At 48.5% G+C, this 20,673-nt stretch overlaps 7 protein-coding genes across 7 annotated transcripts; 3 read left to right on the top strand and 4 right to left on the bottom strand.

Moving 5' to 3' along the window:
- Positions 1–1,207: 1,207 nt before the first annotated feature.
- COCMIDRAFT_102684 (uncharacterized protein) lies at positions 1,208–3,160 on the bottom strand (the record flags this gene model as incomplete). Its single annotated transcript, XM_007692536.1, has 1 exon — positions 1,208–3,160. The coding sequence occupies one exon, from the start codon at positions 3,158–3,160 to the stop codon at positions 1,208–1,210; it is 1,953 nt and encodes a 650-aa protein (XP_007690726.1).
- Positions 3,161–3,480: 320 nt separating this feature from the next.
- Positions 3,481–4,451, bottom strand: COCMIDRAFT_39218 (uncharacterized protein; the record flags this gene model as incomplete). Its single annotated transcript, XM_007692531.1, has 2 exons — positions 3,481–4,211; positions 4,313–4,451. The coding sequence occupies 2 exons, from the start codon at positions 4,449–4,451 to the stop codon at positions 3,481–3,483; spliced, it is 870 nt and encodes a 289-aa protein (XP_007690721.1).
- A 401-nt stretch (positions 4,452–4,852) lies between these two features.
- Positions 4,853–5,694, top strand: COCMIDRAFT_102641 (uncharacterized protein; the record flags this gene model as incomplete). Its single annotated transcript, XM_007692535.1, has 4 exons — positions 4,853–4,918; positions 5,044–5,161; positions 5,264–5,560; positions 5,609–5,694. The coding sequence occupies 4 exons, from the start codon at positions 4,853–4,855 to the stop codon at positions 5,692–5,694; spliced, it is 567 nt and encodes a 188-aa protein (XP_007690725.1).
- Positions 5,695–6,362: 668 nt separating this feature from the next.
- COCMIDRAFT_102639 (uncharacterized protein) lies at positions 6,363–9,261 on the bottom strand (the record flags this gene model as incomplete). The annotated part of the gene is made up of 7 exons (XM_007692534.1): positions 6,363–6,504; positions 6,577–8,120; positions 8,168–8,622; positions 8,669–8,721; positions 8,771–8,793; positions 8,842–9,000; positions 9,040–9,261. 7 exons carry the CDS (start codon positions 9,259–9,261, stop codon positions 6,363–6,365), a joined length of 2,598 nt encoding a protein of 865 aa, XP_007690724.1.
- A 1,359-nt stretch (positions 9,262–10,620) lies between these two features.
- On the bottom strand, positions 10,621–12,134 carry COCMIDRAFT_102673 (uncharacterized protein; the record flags this gene model as incomplete). Its single annotated transcript, XM_007692533.1, has 3 exons — positions 10,621–11,276; positions 11,325–11,740; positions 11,824–12,134. 3 exons carry the CDS (start codon positions 12,132–12,134, stop codon positions 10,621–10,623), a joined length of 1,383 nt encoding a protein of 460 aa, XP_007690723.1.
- Positions 12,135–14,129: 1,995 nt separating this feature from the next.
- Positions 14,130–15,253, top strand: COCMIDRAFT_39214 (uncharacterized protein; the record flags this gene model as incomplete). The annotated part of the gene is made up of 4 exons (XM_007692530.1): positions 14,130–14,271; positions 14,317–14,556; positions 14,699–14,841; positions 14,909–15,253. 4 exons carry the CDS (start codon positions 14,130–14,132, stop codon positions 15,251–15,253), a joined length of 870 nt encoding a protein of 289 aa, XP_007690720.1.
- Positions 15,254–16,127: 874 nt separating this feature from the next.
- On the top strand, positions 16,128–16,659 carry COCMIDRAFT_28657 (uncharacterized protein; the record flags this gene model as incomplete). Its single annotated transcript, XM_007692525.1, has 2 exons — positions 16,128–16,136; positions 16,168–16,659. 2 exons carry the CDS (start codon positions 16,128–16,130, stop codon positions 16,657–16,659), a joined length of 501 nt encoding a protein of 166 aa, XP_007690715.1.
- Between the last annotated feature and the right edge of the window lie 4,014 nt (positions 16,660–20,673).

Raw genomic sequence — 20,673 nt, 5'->3', positions numbered from 1 at the left:
GTGCCTACAACTCCTCCTAAAATTCTCTCTAATGCTTCTTTCCGGATGGCAATGTGATATATCCAAAAGTTCAGTACAATATAGCTAGTACCATTCTATTTAACTAAGAGATCAAAGGCAAGTTCCTTACGCAGATTGTATTGCACATATCTCTTCAGAAGCTTTATGAAAGCACGCAGATAGTTATGTTCCACTTCTCTGCGTCACATAGGGAAACCAAGCACATCTTCAGAACTATCGGAGATTTTAGTAAAAAAAGGTGATCATAGCAACCAAGCCGCCCCAACTTATTGGTATTTGAGAGATTTAATCGGCATGCAAGTTAGAGATATACGGGCGACGTTCACTGACAGTCCCGTTGCGCGTATATCGATGAACCTAATCTAGAACGGGTATTCGGAAATGTTCAGCGTACGTGTGAGGGGCGATCTTGTGTGTTCGAGATCGAAGTATTTCTGTTTGATAACTTCTAGAAATCACCACGATATTGCCACAGGTACTGGAGTATGACTATCGATGTGACCAAGGTACTACATCAACCCCAACTTCGATCAAAGTGTTTATTTCTTATCGTGTTCTGCACACACTGTACAGTAAAATGTTGTTGTCCTTGGTTTGTATTTGACACTGAAAGTTCGAGGATTGCTTACCGTACATTTCGCTTTGTAATTAGCACAGAGTACGGGCCCGGATGCCATGTAAAGCAGTGTGTAGCATTTCCACTCACTTCAGCTTTGGGGTGCGAATTGACGTACTTGTGTTCATGAACAAGCGATACGAAATCGTTTGAGAACAAGTAGCCGATTGATCGCATACTACTGACAGTAGCATTAAGTTATGGATTTTCGCTCTCCGGCACTCAACTGCCATAGATACAACACTACAAAGGGGAACGTAGAAAGGGAAGTAGGAAACACAATTTCGGATCACCGCCGTCTCTATTTCACTAGTTCATGTGGGGAGTAGGTGTCGATACCAGGGTTTTAATCCATGATTACCGTGGTGATGTTTATACCAAAATTTGAGTTGAATTGACTGCTGCAAAATAGCATGTACACGCGAGCCACGTATATAAAGACGCGGTAATCCAAGACAGAAGAAGGAAGCGCAGCGTTGCCGCTTTATTCAAATTCAGTCTCGACAAGAGAAACATATAAGTATATCCTGTATATGTTCAAAAGACTCATCAAAGAAAACGCCGCATATATCACCACCCAAACTTCTCAACCTGAACATCTACATCTCTACCATTGTATATCATCTTTGCACATGTATTCCTTACATCCCTGACCAAGCCATCAGGCCCACTAACCACAACACCCGTTCTTCCCCCTTTTCTTGTTTCCTGCTCCACCCACTCCCTCAGAATGTATCTGACGTTTGGTCGTCCAGCCGTACTAGTCGGGGGCGGAATGAGCACGTCCAGGCCCCAGTTTTCAAGTTCCTCGAGTTTGCTGTCTGGGATCCATAGGCGGTGGTCGGGCGCATGAGTAATCCAGAGTAACTTGACTTTCCTCTTGACGCGGGTGGAAGCGGTTTCAGGATCGGTTGAAGAGGGGCAGAGAAGGGAGTGAAGAAGGGGATATGCGACTGCGATTCCAGAGCCGCCTGCAATAAGAATGGTGGTATTGGAAGTTTCGAGCATATCAAGAGCGTGAGAGGAGCCGTAGGGACCGTCAAGACGGATGCGGGTTTGTGAGGTAGTGCGAGCATGTTCCAGGAGGGTACGGGTGAAGCCTGATTCGGCTTGGGCGCGAATAAGTAGAGTGAACCATGCGTGTTTTCCTTGCGAATCATCGTTTGTTGTTGTTGCCGGAGCGGCGGAAAATATCGTAAAGGGATGAGATTGTATGGCGTGTTTGCGGGATAAAGCGGGTACAGTAAGGAAGATATGCTCATTCGGTTTCCACCCTTGCCTCATATTCTTCGGTACTAGTGTGGACTTTCGAGAAGCTACTTCCCAGTTTGCGGAGACGAGGAAGGTTTCGTCATCTTCGAGGACCGTAAGAGTTGCGGGATGCGTGCTCGATTTCAGCCACAGCCGATACACGAGTCTATCAATGAGGAAGATGGCGAGGGAAATACCAACATAGGGCCTGGAGGTATGGTGGTGGAACCAAAGGAACACCAGCCCGGCGACTTGGAGCACTATGTGAAGGCCCAGGAATATCTCGTACCATCTTTGGCGGAAACTGCCTAGACTCGTAAAATAGATCAACTCGTATGCAATGAAGGCAGCAAGGCCTAGAAGAACCACGCGGTTGAATAGGAACTTGGCGAGCGTGAAACCCAGGTGTCTCAACAACCCGTACCATACGGCTATCATACCCAGAAAGTGCAAGAAAGCCTCCAAACACACGAGTTCTCCAACTCTTCGATGGAAGATGTTCAGACTCTCGTAGGAATAGCCTGTTAAGAACTTGATGGGCTGATTCTTTGCGGCCAGAAGGTACAGCAAAGGCAGGTTTGCGACGAAGATGAGGCCACATCGGTCGGCAAATACGAAGAGGTAGAAGTAGGTCAAGGGCATGCGGTAGAGGTTGTAGAAGATGTTCAAGCCTACCCATGTGAGGACAAGCAGCGAGACGGCGTTGGTAGGAAGGGTTTTATTGACGATGGGTATGCGAGGCGGTTGGTATTGGAGAGCGGCCTTGAGTACGTAGAATGGTCGCCATACACCGACGCGCTTGGGCTGCGGCCGTCGTGAAGGAAGCAAGGGACTGGATTCGTCGGCACCGTTGGATGTCTTGACAACGGTGCTATCCGGTGGTGTTGCGCTGCCTTCTATAGTGCTGCTTGAGCTGCTCCAGGCTTTTGCATCCTCTGCGCTGTTTGTTTCGTTATTGCGTGTCTGGGTGGCAGCTTCCCGTCTCCGCTGGTGCAACATGAACTTTTCGCTCCAGTGCCATATCGAAAAGACCAACAAAACGGCTACTAGGACCAGATTGTAGGTATTCAGAAGCCTCCGACTAAACAGGATAGCCACGACTAGTTTCCTGAAGCGCGGGTCTTTTCCAGGGTCATCAGGATCTACAAGGGGGTCGCCGCCAGCGGCTCTGAAGCTGTCGTATTCATGCTGGAACCACGGTGCTGGGGTTGACGGGGTTGCTGTCAACGCGAAGCGGAGAGCATCTCGTAGCCACGGTGGAGTAGCTTCCATGGTGCAAGATGGGATGGATAGAAAGCGGAGGGAACGGGAAGCAGTAGCATATCAGATGGCGCAGTGTTCCCCACAGTGATCGCGTCATGTCACACGCCCATGCACGCGCGCGGGCTGTCACGTGTGATAAGCTAGGTGGCTTATCTCAACTACATATAGTGCCGAGGCGCGTCTAACTGAATTGAGACAGAATGCATTTCTAGCAATTGCCATGCTCTGTAAGTGCCTTGTTAAGCTTTGCCATTTTAATTAAGAATAGCTGAAGAGCAGACTCATGACTTTGTCTAGCGACTGCATGCACATCTTCTCCGTTTTGTCGCTCATTTGTTTGTCCAAGTGGCCTTCTCCTTAGCCGCAAAAGCAGCCATACCGATTTTCTGGTCCTGGCTTCCAAACAAACCATGGAACACCCTCCTCTCGTATTCGACACCTTCCCGGATGCCGAGATCCTGGCTCTTGTTCACCACCTCCTTCGCCGCCTTAACAGCGATTTGACTGTAAGATGCAATCTTGGCCGCTGTTGCAATGGCGCCGTCGACGCACGCCTCTGGTGTCTCGAACACCTTTGCGACAAGTCCCCATTCACTTGCTTGCTGCGCAGTGACGTTGTCACCTGTAAGGATAACTTCCATGGCTCTTGACTTGCCAATTGCCTTTGTCAGACGCTGCGATCCACCAGCACCGGGAATGACGCCTAGCTTGATCTCTGGCTGTCCAAAGTTTGCCTTGGGTCCTGCATACATGATGTCTCCCATCATGGCGAGCTCGCAGCCTCCTCCTAGTGCGTGACCGTTGACAGCCGTGATGAGAGGCTTCTTGAGGAATGTGACAAGATCCGACCAAGACTCTATAAAGTCATTGCCATACGCGTCGCTGAAAGTAAGGTCTTTCATCTCCTTGATGTCGGCGCCTGCCGCAAAAGCCTTCTCTGAACCGGTGAGAACGATGGCACCAATTGACTTTGCATTCTGAAAGTCACGCAGGGCCTGGTTAAGCTCGAGGATCAGAGGGGTGCAGAGAGCATTGAGGGCCTTTGGCCGGTTCAGCTGGACTATATGATGTCAGCAGACATGCTTGGAGCGTTACTGTTACCGTGCGATACAAGAGTTATATATTTGAACGAAGTATTGGAAATTCATCTTCCGTACTTACTCAAACCAACACCCTCTTTTGGTACCGAAACAAGCAAATGTTCATACGACTTGTCGGTAGTGAATCCCCTCACAAACCTAGGTAGGCCGGTGGACCGGAACTGGGAGGCTACCCTTGGTGCTGAGCGGAATGCTTGCATATTGGTTATCGCCAATTGGACGTTCACTCTTGAGACCAGCTCTTGGATATTGCAGTTGGATCAATGAGAGCAATTGTAAAGACGAGAGAGCACATGCAAATGTAGAATGTACACAGCTTCCCTTCCAAGTGGGTAGCATCGGCCACCTCGGTAAAGCGCCCGCCAAAGCCTGGAATTGCTGGGAAGCTGCCAATGGCGCCACTAGATTATTCTGGGCCTAGCGCCATCCGCAACTGTGTGCCGTCCTCAGCCACAGCCCTGTTCCGCAGGCTCATGATTTTGACACGACTCAACAACTTGCCCCTACTAAAGACGCGCCATTCCGACCACACCATCGCCAGTTTCGCCATCTCTAGGATACAGTCTTCATCGCACAAAACCGAGAACCAAGCGACGCAGCCATGGACGCCCCGGAGCCTGATACCCCCTTCTCCGCGGTAACTGCGCAAACCACAAAGTATGGACGGGTAGGTTATTTCCCCGGGGGGCATCGCGCATTTAATTCCCGACGCGCGATAAGATGTATGAGGCGATGGAGATGCAAGCTGAGCGGACTTTTGGAATATGGCATATATGTTAATGCGCTGCGCAGATGTTCCAAGCATACCTAGACAAGTCAACGCCATACACCACATACCGATGGGGAGGAACCGGAGTCCTCTTCCTGCTCTTTGGTCTGCGCATATTCCTCGCTCAGGGATGGTACATCGGTATGTATTCTGTCCCTTTCACTTCCAAAATATCACAGTCCCGACTAGTTCTATGTAGTGATGCACCTGTTATAGTATACAAATTACTGACCACAATTACAGTTGCCTACTCTCTTGGCATCTACCTCCTGAATCTCTTCCTCGCCTTCCTTTCCCCTAAATTCGATCCAGCGCTCGAACAAGATGAAGGCATGGAAGACGGCAACGCCTCTGGCCTTCCCACAAAAGAGGACCAAGAATTCCGCCCATTCGTCCGCAGGCTGCCCGAATTCAAGTTCTGGTACTCGACCACAAAGGCTATTTCCATCGGCTTCTTCTGCAGCTGGTTCGAGATCTTCAACCTGCCCGTCTTCTGGCCTGTCTTGGTCGTCTACTGGCTGATTCTCTTTGGCCTGACCAGTAGGTTCTACCTACCAGCTACTACACCACATCAACTAACCAATGCAGTGCGACGACAAATCCAGCACATGATCAAATACCGCTACGTCCCCTTCACCGTCGGAAAGGCGCGTTACTCGGGTGCTTCCAGCTAAGCCAGCCCCCACCAATCTGCACCCGTCCACCTTTGATTTCATCAGATTGTACAACTTTTGGGAAGGGGTTTCGCCCTTGTGCTGCTTGCATCTAGGATACCGGCGCTTTTCCTTTTGAGGCGCGATAGACTTGGGAAGCCTTGTTTTGGCAATGACGATAATTGTTTTGGGATTAGTAGTGTGGTGTGTTGGCTGATACGATAATGGTTGGACGATATACGATGCTGTATGCGTAGTCGGGTAGACGGCGCGATGCAGCTGTAAATGTCATAAACACGATTAATTCAGGGTATCTGATGTCTTTGCGTTCCAATATTGAAAGATGACTTGCTAGCTCGTGGATTGTGCTGGGAATTTGTTGTACAAACACCCTGAATAGAAGTAGTTGAGACGACATGGGCGGTACCAAATAAGAGTAGCAATGGCGAGGCAACGAACACGAGTTGCAGACCACCGCCACTTTACCGTACACTACTGATGCCAATCTCAGTTTTTTACATTCAATAGATGTAAAGATACTGTTATGCATTCTAGGTCAGGTATCTAACACAAAACGACAAAAAAAATCCAAGAACCCATGCAACGGCATCAGACAACCGCCCAACATGCTACTCATACGCAACAAAAGCATAGACTAAACCGCCAACTGCTAGTGAAAAAGACCAGTCCTACTCAACACGCATAGCAGGGGCCTCAAGCTCCAACTCAGCCAACGACGCCTTCCTCAACCCCGCACCTGCCTTGATGCCATTCTCCTTGACAAGATCAACTTCCTTTGTGCAAATCCAGGTGGATGCGTACATGTTTACCCTGCAGCCATCATGTTAGTAAACGTGCACACGATGGGACATGGGAAGTAAGAGTAGGAAAAGGGAAACATACCGATCAATACACGTGCCCGGTAACCTGACCGCTACCCTCTTAACTGTAAACCCGCACTCGGCAAAGACCTTGATGTACCATGGCTCCAGGCCCGCACTACGCAGCATAACGCGGCCCTTGACTTTGAGTGCCCGATTTAGCGCGCGGATCTGACGTAGTGCTTGAGTACCGTTGGGTGGGAACCAGTCCATGCTGTCCATTACGACGACGATGGTCAGAGTGCCAGGTCGCATGCGCGAAATCACTTCTGAGATTTCGTCGGTGTGGATGCGTAGACCGTTGAAGGCACCGGGCTTGGAGAGCTTGACGTGCGACTTGGGGGACAGGTAGGTGGGATGCGAGGTAGGGGTGTAGTGACCGAGCAGAGTGAGCAGGTAGTAGTGGTTTGAGGTGCTGAGGAGAGTGGTGTTGACTACGGGTTCAAAGGTGTTGAGGACGTATTCGTAGATTGCATTACCGCTTGAAGACTTGAGTTCCTCGTCTGAAGGTTCCTCGTGGAAGGCCATGTATTCTGCAGCGGCATCTTTGGGTTTTGTGGCTTTGGCCTCGTCGTAGTCTTGTGTCTTCTTGAAGTCGACTTCAATGACGTCGCGTTGGGCAGGGGGGACACCGAGTGCTTTCCACAACCATTTCTCGTTACCGAGGATGGCATAGGTGAGGATCTTGGAGTGGAGCACGGTCTTGATGCTGCGTTGCCAGATTTCACGCTGCTCGTTGAGAGTTTGCGCCGCACAGAGAGCTTTGACGTCGGCAGTCATTCCTAGGAGACGGAAGAGCCAACCGGCGATTGCAATGGCATTTCCGGAGCCGCCAGAGTAGTAGAGGCCCTTGGAAGACGAAGAAGAGAAGATGGAAGGGCCATTTTGGACCCAGAATTGGAACGCGTCTGAGGAGAGGTGCGGGCTGAGCTTCTGGATGAGTAGGTTATGGAAGTCGGGGTGCTTGCCTTCACCAAAGAGTTTCCAGACATCTTGGTAGCCGAGTGCAGTGAAGGCAGCGACTTTGAGCTCGAGTAGATGATTCTGCGACGGGTTGAGGTCCACAGCATGGACGCGACGGCAGTTCTCTAGACAGAAAGCAAGAATGTTGTCACCAGCAGATCCAATTGCGAGGACGACATCGTTCGAAGTTGGCTTAAGAAGTCGCATATCAGCCACATCATCTTCCCAGGTGAACGCGTAGATGTACGAGTTGTTGAAACGAGTGTGCTTGGGAAGAGAAGAGTCGTAGTGAATGCGCCAGTGGTGGTTTTGATACCATGCTGATGGGAGAGGCAAACTAGATTGTAGATTAACGACTGCGCATTCGTACGCTTTGGAGTGAACTTCTGCATCGCTTGGTGCAGCTCCGGTTTGAAGGTCAAGCGCATTGAGGTATGGAGATTCTGTAGCAGCAGCATCAATCTTGGCGAGTTTTTGTGTGGATGCACCATGGTCCTTTGAACATCCGATCCAGATGTAGTAAGGTAGCTTGATACCAGTGTTGAAGAAGTTGTTTCTGGCGTTCATGCTTAGGATCGTGCCATGTTTGAACTCCAAATAATCCTGACACCGGTTAGAAATCATCGTAGACTTTGAAGAACGCGACTTACTCTTCGTGCAGGGCCTAGTGAAATTCTGTCGATAGCGAACCATTCTCTCCAGAATACTCGCGAGAGCCACATGCAATGACGGTCGATGGCACCACCGATATAGTTCCTGCCCCTAAAGTCCACTTGGTCTTGGACGTAGAAGTCAACGACACCAAAAACGCCATTAGGGCTTAGAAGGCTGCCCACGGAGTCAATGACGGGATAGAACTCGGGTATCATGCTTAGAGAGTAGCTCATGGTGACGAGCTCAGCTCCTCCAGCATCAGCGTTCTCATCAAGGTCGCGAACAGTTTGACCTTGAGAGACCTTCTCTTTGTTTTCATAAGCTTGTGGCTCGTGTTCATGCAGACGGAAAGCACGCGCGTCCTGGCAGATGACTTTGACGTTTGTCCACCCAAGGCGGGCGAAGCGCTTGCGTGCCATTTCGCAGAGACTAGGCGAAAGATCGACGACATCTACAATAGTTAGTAATACTTCCTGTATGAGATTCAGACAGCTTACAAACTGAACGGAAGAAGCTCGTCACTGGGACGAAAGCGTTCATTTGCTCGACACTAGAAGTTTGTCAGTATCACACTGTGACACTGGCACATCAACGCTTACTTGTAACCAGTTCCTCCACCAATCTGCCACTATTAGTATCAGAATCGACTCTAGTTTACGTATCGACCTACATCAACCCAAACAGGGCGTTGTGATATCAGACCAGCTTCAGCGCGGTGTTTCAGTTGCGCAGCGACCAGTCCCAACATATCCTCGCGACCGCAAAGGAGTCTAGTGCGGGTAGCATCGTAGACTTCAGCCTGTGCTTTGTAGAAGCTCTCCTGTTCCTTCTGTTAGTCACGGTAAGCGTATTTATGTATTCGACGTACAAGAGCGTCTTGCTGGCTTCCAGACCCATCACCAGTGTGCGGCTTCAAGAAGCAGCCATAGATGAACTTCAGGTATGCCTCGACAGTGCTAGGTTCTTGTCCTTTGCTCTTCGGTCTGAGAGCAATGGCAAATACGGCGGCAAGGAAGAGACCAATGATACAGAGGGTGACCGTGAGCTGATGGAAGGGGTCACGCGGAACGAAGGCTGAGAAATCCAGCATAGTTGCGACGCTGCAACAGAGCAGAGGATCAGAAACCACAGAAGAGGAGAGAGTATGCGGTCAACCAAAAAGAAACCCCGCCATGGAGGGGTTATATGAGAAGCATTCCGAAGCATCATTCCGACTTCGGTTCGTCACAATGCACCCCCACATGATTGCGGGCAAAGCCACCTATTGTGTAAGGCAACTTCCTCCCTGTCTTTGAGGATTTTCAGCCAATGGTGCCCGCCACATGCTTCGAAGGTTCTAAGACGGTACGAGGCAACCTTGCACTGACGTCGGGTGTGATAGTGAACCGCGAGAAGTGTCCCAACCTAATCAACCGCAAGAGGCGGCTATGCAGGGTCTTAGGGGGACCGAGTATTTCTCCAGATCTTCAGGGAAGCCATGGGGAGGCGATGGAATGACGGGCCTATCAAGTCGAGCTATCATTGCGCGTGGGTGTAGCGTGGGTGTAGCGTGCCTGGTGTTGAGGTTGGGTGGTTGAGGTCCGCTGTTGAGACGTGAGCCAATCAGAGGGGGCGAGGAAGGGCGTGCCAGAATCACTGATGGAAATGCAGGAACGTGGCCAGTCCTTGAACACATGAGCGAGGCGCAATACCCTCGGCCCTGTTTCCCTTTCTGCAAGTCACTTTGTATCATCTAGCCCTTGACGATCCGGACCATATCGGCATTTGCAGACTCTGCGCAATGGTCAGCAAAGTGCTGATCGGCTCATCACATACAAAGAGTGCCACCGACCAGAGAGAAGCATGGAGACTGTACATTCAGATTAGACGGCGGAAAAGAGGGCTGACAGAGAAACGTGTATATAGTCAATATAACGGTACTACATGGCTGCAAAGCGCTGTTGCAACACGAAAATGGACTTACAGGTAGCGTAGCGCAGCGCGGCACAACACAAGTTGTGATGACTAGGCCTGCAATTCGTCGCCTACCCGTTTTCTTGCCGGGGTCACCTTCTGTGCCGTTGAAGCTCGAGAATCAAGTGCCGAGAGGGGCATCTGTAGTCCACAGCGAACTGTTTGGGGTTGGGGGGCAAGTGATGGAAGTGGAGGCGTCTTCGTTACTGCTATGCTTGGCCATGTGACATGCGCCGCATTCATAGATATGGCCACCCTAGACTCTTGATCGGTATTGTCTTGGAAATGAACACACAGTGCAATGGATGCCCCTCCCTCATGCTACTGTGTCTCACCTTCACTTAGTAAGCATAGTGTATAGTGAAAGATATACCCTTTGTTCATTCATGTTCGTCATTTCGGCAGTGGTACTATGATGAAGGTCTAAGTATTATTACAAGCTGGGTACAAGAACACATGCCTGCAAGCAGCAAAGCCACCACCATCTGACCGCACCTTATGCGTAGAAGTTGACCGTGTCCTTCTTCTTCGCCTGCACTTCAGCAATAGCATCCACATAGTGTTCGTGACTGATCTTCTGGTGACCTGTTCGGAGAGCAATCATACCAGCTTCAACACATACAGCCTTTAGCTGAGCTCCACCAAACTCATCGGTACTGCGTGCCAACTCCTGCCAGTTGACACCATCGTCGACGGTCATTTTCCTTGAGTGAATGCGCATGATCTGCGCACGAGCCTCCTCGTTTGGCAGCGGGAACTCGATCTTTCTGTCCAGACGGCCAGAACGGAGCAGGGCGGGATCCAAGACATCGACTCGGTTGGTGGCGGCCAAGACCTTTACGCGGTCATCCGAGGCAAAACCATCTAGCTGGTTGAGAAGCTCCAACATGGTTCGTTGCACTTCTCTGTCTCCGGACTTTTCGGAATCGAAACGCTTTGTGCCGACGGCGTCCAACTCATCAATGAAAATAATTGAGGGCGCCTTTTCTTTCGCTAAAGCGAAGCAGTCGCGGACCAGCTTAGCGCCATCACCTATAAACATTTGTACGAGTTGTGGACCGGCAAGCTTGAGGAAAGTAGCGTCAGTTTGCGCAGCGCACGCTCGTGCAAGAAGCGTCTTTCCAGTACCCGGAGGGCCGTACATCAACGCGCCTGTGCCTTGTTAACCATTGTCCTTGGGTACTCAAGCATTATGCTTACCCTTGGGAGCCTTGATGCCAATCTTCTTGAATCGCTCCGCCTCCTTCATTGGCCAGACTACCGCCTCTACGAGCTCCTCAATCTGCTTGTCCAAGCCTCCGACATCAGTGTACTTTTCCGTTGGCTTCTCGTCGACTTCCATAGCCTTGACTCGGCTGTCGTACTCGGCCGGTAGTGTGTCTAGGACAAGGTAAGAGTCCTTGTTCACACCAATCAAATCTCCGGGTTTGAGCTTCTCATGGTCGACAAGGCCGATGAGGGGCAGGAATATTGTCTGTCGCGTAGAAGTCTTAATGACGGCCGACTTGCCAACGCGGGTGGCGTCTAGGTCGATGTTTGCACCTTCCTCAGCGGCCTCCGCTGTGACATCGAGATCGAGGATTTCGACGACGTTTCCGACAAGATAGGGTAGTTGCCTGTAGAATGTCAACATATTGCCCCGAAGATGGCGGTTGGTAAACACGCTGCGGGGCCGATCGCCGGCATCGAGATGGCGTACCTGTTGTTCTCAATCTTGTCTAGGTTGTCCTTGATCTTCTCATTCATCGATGCTTTCTCATGTGTGAGCCGCTGGAACTCGCTCTTCATGATGCGCATGTCGTTCTCCAGTAACCGCCTCCGCGCAATGATGTCTCGTGTGCTTGAGTTCAGGATCTCCTCGTCGAGCTGCTCCTCCTCTGGCTCTGCATCCTTCATGTCCGCATCGCCGTCAGCCTTCTTTCCATCCTTGCCGCCGTCTTTCTTGTCATCGTCCTTTCTCTCTTCCTTCTCATGGCGCTCAAGATCATCGAGATCCTCAAGTGTGGACATGGTGGCGGTCTATTGTAAGTGATTGTATGTGAAAACTAGTCAACTAAGACAAGCGGTGCTATATCCCGGCAGTCGTAAGTAAAACCCGCAGGTGACAGATTGAAGATAGTGGAGCGTTGATGAGGCTCTGTTTGTGAGGCAGCTATGGATTACGAAGGTGAGAGCTCCCGCGATTACTTAGCTCCGCTCCGACTCTTGGCGTCGCCGCACCGAGACGCCGATCAGTCGCGTTCAACACCAACGTAGTGGGAACAACCATCAAACCGTCACTGGCATATCCCACAGCTAACAAGATCAATTCAGCTCTAGTAAATATGCGTTACTCTTCCTTTTGTACCTACTAAATATGTAGATCGATTTGTCCTTTACTGTGGTACCTATACATATGTACGGTTTGCTCAGCTTCTACACCCTAGAACTGTAGATATGATATTTGAAATTCACGAAAATAGTACACATGATATAGAAAACTGGAGTACAATTCTATTATACTTTCTGTTCAATCTTGCACTTTCATGATGAGGTCGATAAATAGGAGTTCGCATTCACTTACCTGTAAAAGGATTCACGATTCCGTCCCCTCTGTTAGAAGCAACAACAGGAAGGATCTCTCACCCGGGTATAACGATAGATGTTTAGAAACCACGTAGGGTACTGACGGGAAGAGTTATTATCGCGAGGCGAGATCACGTAATTCAGCATTCTGCAAAGGCATAGCCTCTGGGAGGCTACTGCCTAAAGGGAGACTAACGCCCTCCTAAACCTCCCGCCAAGACATGAATCTAGGGAGGACAGGACTAGAAGTAATGAGGATACAAGGATAGATAGATTTCATCATTTTCTCTTGTTTTGGTCAACTTAAATTGCACTTCCTTGCTAGTTATTTGGCACCGGCAAAGTACTAGCACCCAACCCATGTAGCACCTTCAACTCACATCCCTCTAGCCACAAATGATCGTTACTGGTCATTCAGGATACCTGTATATTTAGTACTGTATATATGATTGGTTTCGATGTGTTTTCCGTTCACATCTTGCCACTCGGTGGCGAAATGAGGCTCAGCATCACTCTCGCTGGAGTGCTCGATGTTCCCGCTCTTAGGTGAGTACTCGAACTGATTACAGACATGCTCTGTAGTTTTTACGTTAAGACTACAGCCACAGCACTAGCGGGTACATTGGCCTTCTCTATGGCCTTTGCGAATGGGCCCATGACGCTCGATGAAATCAGTACTCGGTTATAAGTATCGGTGCTGAGTGCGAACTTGACATCAATCGCACGACCGCCGTTCATCACCTGCTCGAAGAAGGTGGTAGAGGTAACTCTATTGACCGTCATCTTGGAGGATTTCTGTATATGGTGCAAGTATCGGAAGACACGAAGGGTATATTAGTATACAGAGAGAGAGAGAGAGCAGGAGATCTAGTCTAGTCGGTAGGTCCACCATGAATGAACAAACAATCAGGCCGACCTCGGGCTTTGCAATCAACAATAGCACGGGTTCGTAGCAGTGAAAGTGAATCTTCAAGCGCCGTTATGACCCTCAAAGCGCCCACAAGCTGCTTACACTCAAGCTGAATGATTGAGAGCGAAAGGCTATGACTTCAGATGCTGCACCATGATCTTCTTGACCACGCGACGTCAGCAATCAGTAACACAAGCTCCACTGAGCGACCAAGCACATAATATATCAAGATTGTAGACAGTCTCATGATTAGTGGTGGTTCTTTATAGAAACGAGTAAGCAGGAAAAGTGAATCAAACCATCGCGGATTGGCCAGAAGGAAATGAAGTGAGCGCTTAGGCAGCTATGACAAGTGGGCTACTATCCGGCTGACCAAATTAGGTAACACACACCATTACACAGTCATTACAAATGAACACTCACTATCAAGACAACCTTTTCCCCATATATTCCGACTGCAAAGTTCTCCAACGATGCTTCTCAATCGTTTGGCCTGTCGCACAACCCCAACTCCACATATAGGTATCAGAATGACATCCACCATCGTGGGTAAATCAGGTCGGATATACATTCGGCGCGAGGTGCTCGCGGAGCGCAGAGATCCTCGACTAAGCGTCTTCAAAGCCGAGTTCGTCACACAAAATCTCACATATAAAATTTATTTTGACAGAAGTCGTTTTAGATCTCATGGTCAGTCTTTCGTTTTCATGTGAGTAGCCAAACCATTCTACAACCTATCATTACGCCTTGCAGCCGATTTCCCCGAGTCCCGTCGGCTTCGCATGCATGTTGATTCCAGCGAGGAAGAGAACTTCCTAATTTATCCCTTCTATCAACATACTCTGCTCGGACTGCTGCAAGACGATCCAGAAGTCTCGCGTGCAGCACAGAAGAGAATTCTGCAGGAGACAGGAGCAGCCATACAAGAACTGCATAGCAAGGACTGGATCCATCGCGGTATGATCACTAGTTCAGATCAACCTACCACCACAATATCTCAACTGACAATCAATCTGCGCAGACATCAAGCCCGATAATGTATTAGTCAACTGAAATTGCGACGAGAATGGTACTAGGACAATCACCGACGTCGCTTTAGGTGACTTCAACCTCGCTTTTAAGTTCGATACAGGAGCTCTACTTTACAACACTCGTGCAGTAGGAAACATCATGTGGCGCAGTCCAGAAGGGCAAACTGGGAGAGGTTTATCTAAGGCATCAGACGTTTACTCATTCGGACTTGTTATAAGTTGCCTCCCGCCATTTTTGTGGCTATCATTGAAAAAACTCGGGCTAATTATTCACGCAGTGCATATATACCCTCGGAGGTAGAGAACCGATACTTATCAACGATTATCCGGAGCTTGCCAAGCACGGTGTAAGCCCTCAGCACGCAGTATTGACGCGACATTTCTCGTATTTTGGACCAGCGAACCAGGGCCTGCTCAACGTCATCAATAACAAGAAATGGACAAAGGCTCTTACAATATTGTCTAAAGAGACTGATTTGGTAGTGCAGGACTACCCAGACATGAGCTTCGAGGCATGGGGGCATGTATTCGGCTCTGGGGCACAGAAGATGATATCTGGAATGACGAAAATTGATCCAAGGGCTAGGGCAACGATTGGTCAGGTTATGGAGCATCCATGGTGAAAGGAGGGCTATTTAACGGACAGCTGAGTTGTTGGAGAGGCCTCATGCATGTGTCATTTGAGAGCGGGTAATACCATGACTACAGCCTATGAGCGATTGCTGTGAGGCGACAGCTCAGCTCTACGTACTGCGCCACGCAGCCCAAAAAGGTACAGCATACTGCATAAGCGGTATCTAGAGCTTAACGCTATCTACATATGATAGATTGGTAGCTGATTGAACTACTGCTACCTAATATCATTTCCTCTCCAACAACATTTTCTCCTAGCCTTGCTTTGAAATAGCTATTCGATATCTAGAAGTCTAATGCTGTGACGTTTCTTGCACAGCGTAGCCACGGAAAATTTTGTGCATGATAGCACCGCTAAGGCTTCTCGCCCTAGAAACGCACCCTCCATGTCGCTAATGTCTTTGCAGCCTTGCTGACAACACTTTACAGATGGAGGTGGGGTGCGCGGCCTCATTGTCCTTCTTATGCTTAGGAGGCTCATGTACTTGATCAGCCCTCAGTGTCCGCCGAAGCCTTGCGATGTTTTCGATATGATCGTAGGCACAAGCACAGGTGGTCTTATTGCTAACATGCTCGGGAGGCTCGTACGTGGAACCTGGAACATTTCAATCACATTTCTGACGACATTTTATGTATGTAGGAAATGTATGTGGAAGCAGCAATAGACGCATAAAAACGGCTCTCGAGACGCGTATTCACTCCAAGGAAACAGACATATGTTGGAGGCACATTTGTCCACAAAGTGCTGGGATCAGAGACTTTTGACTATAATGTTTTGGAGAAAGTCATTAAGGAGATTATCTCAGCACATTCGGGCTCGGATATGGACGGTGGAAGTGTGAAGTTGTACCAAGACAAACCAAAATGTCCCATGTGAGCAGGATGCAATCAAACAAGATCATAGGATGATGCTGACTTATTCTCCGTCTCCAGCTTCGTACGTGCCACAATGGTCAACGGCAGTATACAGCGCTTACGAAGCTATCCATCCACGACTGAGGAACCATTTGACTTTACAATCTGGGAGGCTGCCAGAGCTACCTCTGCTGCCCCAACTTTCTTCGCGCCAATTAAGTTTCCGAATGGGATGGATTTCCGCGATAGTGGGTTTGGTGCGAACAATCCGATATTTGAGCTCATCAACGAGATCCGGAAAGAATTCCCCACTAAAGACATATCTACAATTGTGAGCTTAGGAACAGGTGTATCGTCATCCATGAAACTTGGCCGTGGATTAGTTTCGGTTGCAGAAGCATACTCTAAGATAGCAATGAATACGAAGAAAACGGCAGAGTCTTTTGAAGCGCAGTATTCCCATCAACAGGGTATATATCGCCATAAATACTTCCATTTCAATCCTACCAATGGTCTCCAGGGAGTGGGCTTGGATGAGTAGGAAAAAGAGGATAAGATGATGGCAAATACATTCACATACCTCGGCACAACGGCTCAGGAAGATATGCTGCAGAGATGCAAAAGAAGCCTTTTAGAAGAGAATATGAGGTAGGCTTTCAATTGTGCGGTTCTAACAGCCTGTGCAAAAGCCGGCTGACACCGAGTTAGCCTCGACATCCCTCAGGCTCCTCTGCACGATGATCAAAGTCTGGCTCCCGTAACGCGACGTAGACCAGCCTCCAGCGCAGATTTTGGTTTTCATCAACTTGAACTTATTCGAAAGCATCCGATCAATTTTTTCGCACCCAGAGGAGAAATGTTGATGATCGAGAATGCTCTTGAATCCGCATTTTAAAGCTCGCTCAGGCCGAAAATCATATCTATCGTAGGATTTGGCGGCTCCGGAAAAACACAACTAATGTTGCAGTACACTTGGACGTATCGAAACACATATGGGGTTGTCCTTTGGATTGATGCACAGTCACTGGACTCTTTGGATGACACGTTCGCCCGTGCTGCGGAGCAGCTCGGACTTGTCCTACCTCGTACTTGGGCATCAAACTCCGAGACTATAAACACCATCACTCGATTCATACCAAAGCTTCAAAGGAACGTCGATTCAATCCAGAAGGAGTTGAGGAGAAGGAATCAGAAATGGCTCATTCTGATAGATCGTGCTGATGACCTCGACATGATTGACCAATTGCCAAAGTATTTTCCTTCTGCTTCTGGTGGAGCCATAATTATTTCTTCCAGACGTCAAGAGGCAGAGAGACTTGGTGGCCAGGCAATAAAACTGAAAGGTCTTCCCCTGGATAGCGCTCAGCAGCTTTTGATCCACCATGTTTTCGGCACATCCGCAGACTTGGTCCAGAGAGAGCAGCTTGAACACGCAAGACTTGTGGTGGAGACACTGGATTGTATTCCTTTGGCGATTGATCTCGCTGGCACGTAAGTCTATAGAGTCCTGGAACCAGTCTTTCTGCACTTGCAAACTTAACATATGTGGATATATCAAGCACAATCTTCGAGGACGAATAGACACTTACTTGGAGCTGTAATATTCTCAAAATCACGAGTTAGTTGAACGTGCTCTTGGGAGAAAGCATCCAATTGCCAATGACTATTCCGCTTCTGTCCTCGCGACTTGGAAGCTCTCGATCAACGCTATCGCCAAAGAATACCCGGGAGCAGCAAAATTCCTTTACCTTTTGTGTTTCCTCGATCCTTCAAGCCTGAGAAAAGACCTTTTCAAGAGAGCTTGTTCTCCCAGGCTATATTTGAATTGCGAAGGCTCAATTGATGTACTTTATCCGTGGATGAATCACGTTCCTGACTGGCTCTTGAGGCTCTTCTGTGGCCCTAATAGCCACTGGAATGACTTGCAGTTTTTCGGTACTACTGAGATCATATCAGCTTTGTTCTTCATTGAGTGTAAAGGCCTCAATAGCACTTAGGTTCACCCTTCTGGAGAAGTGGAGGGCACAACTTTAACCTCGGACGAAAGTTTTGTTACTTTACTCGAATTACCACTTAGGAAGATCCTTTCATGACGATAAATTAAGAGAACGATTCATCGATGATGCATTCTCTGTGGCAATACACAGCTTCCAGAACGATATCTAGCGTGACGGACAATTTCAAATATTGGGTGGACACCTGTAATGTATGTCAGGCTTGGGGGAGCTATACATAATCGCACAACGATGGAAAGACAGCTCGATGAGGTCGATGAGCATCTCAGAGCTCTTCAATCCAAATAGGATGGTTCTTTGTCCATTTTCAGCTGTGAGATCCCTATTCGGCAACGTTGCGAGGCTATGATGTTTGCGAGTATATTCTGGCCACGGCTGTTCTCTCGGCCCGGCTTTGCTGCATCACCAGAACCGGTTCAATGGAAGGTGGCAAGCTGGATGGTAATCCTGACGATCGCAGAGTATATGCTGCTGCGAAAAAGGAGGCAAATCAAAAGAACTCGACATCCGAGTCTAAATTTCAGTTCACATACACGTCGACGTCCACCTAAATACACATTTCCGCCTTTTCAGGGAGACAGTTTCCATGACATTGACGACAGCGATGGGAAAGAATATATAGATGAATACCTTGATCTTTTCGGAATTTATAAGGAGAGTTCTTTATACGCGTACTATTGTCCTGATGATGATGATGATGATGATGAGTTTCGTATCGAATGGGATAGAAGGCGTATCTTAGACCACAACATAGTATCTAATCTAAAGATTAAAGGACTTTAAATCACTATAGAGATTTCGCAACACCAATTGCCCTTGAAGAATGAAGGGCTCGGCATCCCACATAAAAAACTGAACACTATGGGCTCGTACTTCCGGAAGTGCATATTGTGGCAACGACGGCTAAAACAATATGGGCTACGCAGGGACGCAATCATTTGTGTTACTTGTAACACGTACAACCTCATTTATGACGTAATTTTGGTTAGGCTGCACATGCACATGGTGGTAGGGTAGCGCGGGCGACACATCTAACAAGTCTTATTACTTGACTTTTTTTCTATCTGTTTGCTATGTAGCGTATCAGATCAATTATCTCAGAAAAGAATGGCAGGACACACCCCAACCTGCCGCAATCGGGTATCAAAAATATGACTTTGCAGTCAAAGTGTAATGTGTTGGTAATACTACCAAAAACCTCTCAACGGGCATATGCCCATTGGGTACGACAGCCAAAATGCGGTCGCGACGAAGGCAGCAGAACAGCGAACTACGGTTGCGACGAGGCAGCAGCATCACAAACCATGGTTGCAATAAGGACACGCGTGACAGTGCCGATGGGTGGAGCTGAGGATGGGTGCGCGCGGTTGCTGTTTTGCTAGTTCTAATAGATCTCGGAACTTTTTTCACACAGAAGTGTCTCAGAAGGCCGGAGCCAAAACAAGTCTTATATTGTTGATAATATCTCTCAAATTACAAAAGTTTTACTAAGTATTCACTTTTGATCGTCAACAAGCCCTTGATAAAAAGACGGTGTTTTAGACAGTACCAATCAAAAGGCTGCTAACCATAATTACCATTAGATAAACAAGCTCATGAATGCAATTTTGTACCACGAGTAACATACCTTATCGTTTTTTTGGTTTCGCCTATGAAGCTTAGTTAGGGGGGTGACCCGGATGAAGTCTACCACCGCTCTCTTCACCGCATGATCTCCCTGAACCACCCTTGTTTTTTATACATAGACGCTCCACTAGGCCAATAGCCTCATCCCCCTCTCCGTTTTGAGGTGTACCACTAGCGGCAGTGACGGCGATAATAGCAGTGATAAATAAGATAGGCTTCATTTTTAATTTCGTTGGAAATCAAAGGATGATATTTCGCAATGTGAAAGAGTTGATACCGCGAATCGATCTTGAGGGAGTTGGATGCATCTTTAAAGGGTTCTACCGTACGTAAGATACGTATTTCCACGAAAGGCCTAGCAGTATGTGGGAGAAAGTTTCGGAATAAGATAGCATGACTCGAGGCAGTCAGCATATTGGTACACTAGAAGACACGTGTCCTTCTAAATATAGAAGGATATCACACGGAGTTGGGCTATGCTTCTCTGGCATCGGTCCGGGTTGTATCGTTACTAACATTAGAAACAGAGAGGTATCTTGTCGGAGGCGGCATCCTGTCTGAAGAATCAAGCCGGTAGTCAACCCTGTCTTTCTAACACTAGCTTACGTACAGCGAGTCCTGATTTTTATTAGCTTAAGACTGGAAACGAAACCTTCCCAAGGATGCCGAACATTACTCTATTTTTTCAATAATAACACGCGCTAGAAGCTACTATATAACTCAACTATATTATGCCGGTGCACAGGGTTGCGAGCAGCCCCTACGCTGTTACAAGTAACAAGAAGGATTCTCTGCTTGACAAATGACGAGATGGCTGAAGGCCTAGGGACGTCCACGTCAGAAGGTAATGATCATCGCGGGGCGAAGATCACGTGACATGGCATCTCGCCAAGACAGGACATCTGGAGATGCCA

This window comes from Bipolaris oryzae (genome assembly GCF_000523455.1).
Source record: "Bipolaris oryzae ATCC 44560 unplaced genomic scaffold scaffold_132, whole genome shotgun sequence".
Lineage (NCBI taxonomy): Eukaryota > Fungi > Ascomycota > Dothideomycetes > Pleosporales > Pleosporaceae > Bipolaris > Bipolaris oryzae.
This window is presented reverse-complemented; position numbering and strand designations above follow the sequence as displayed.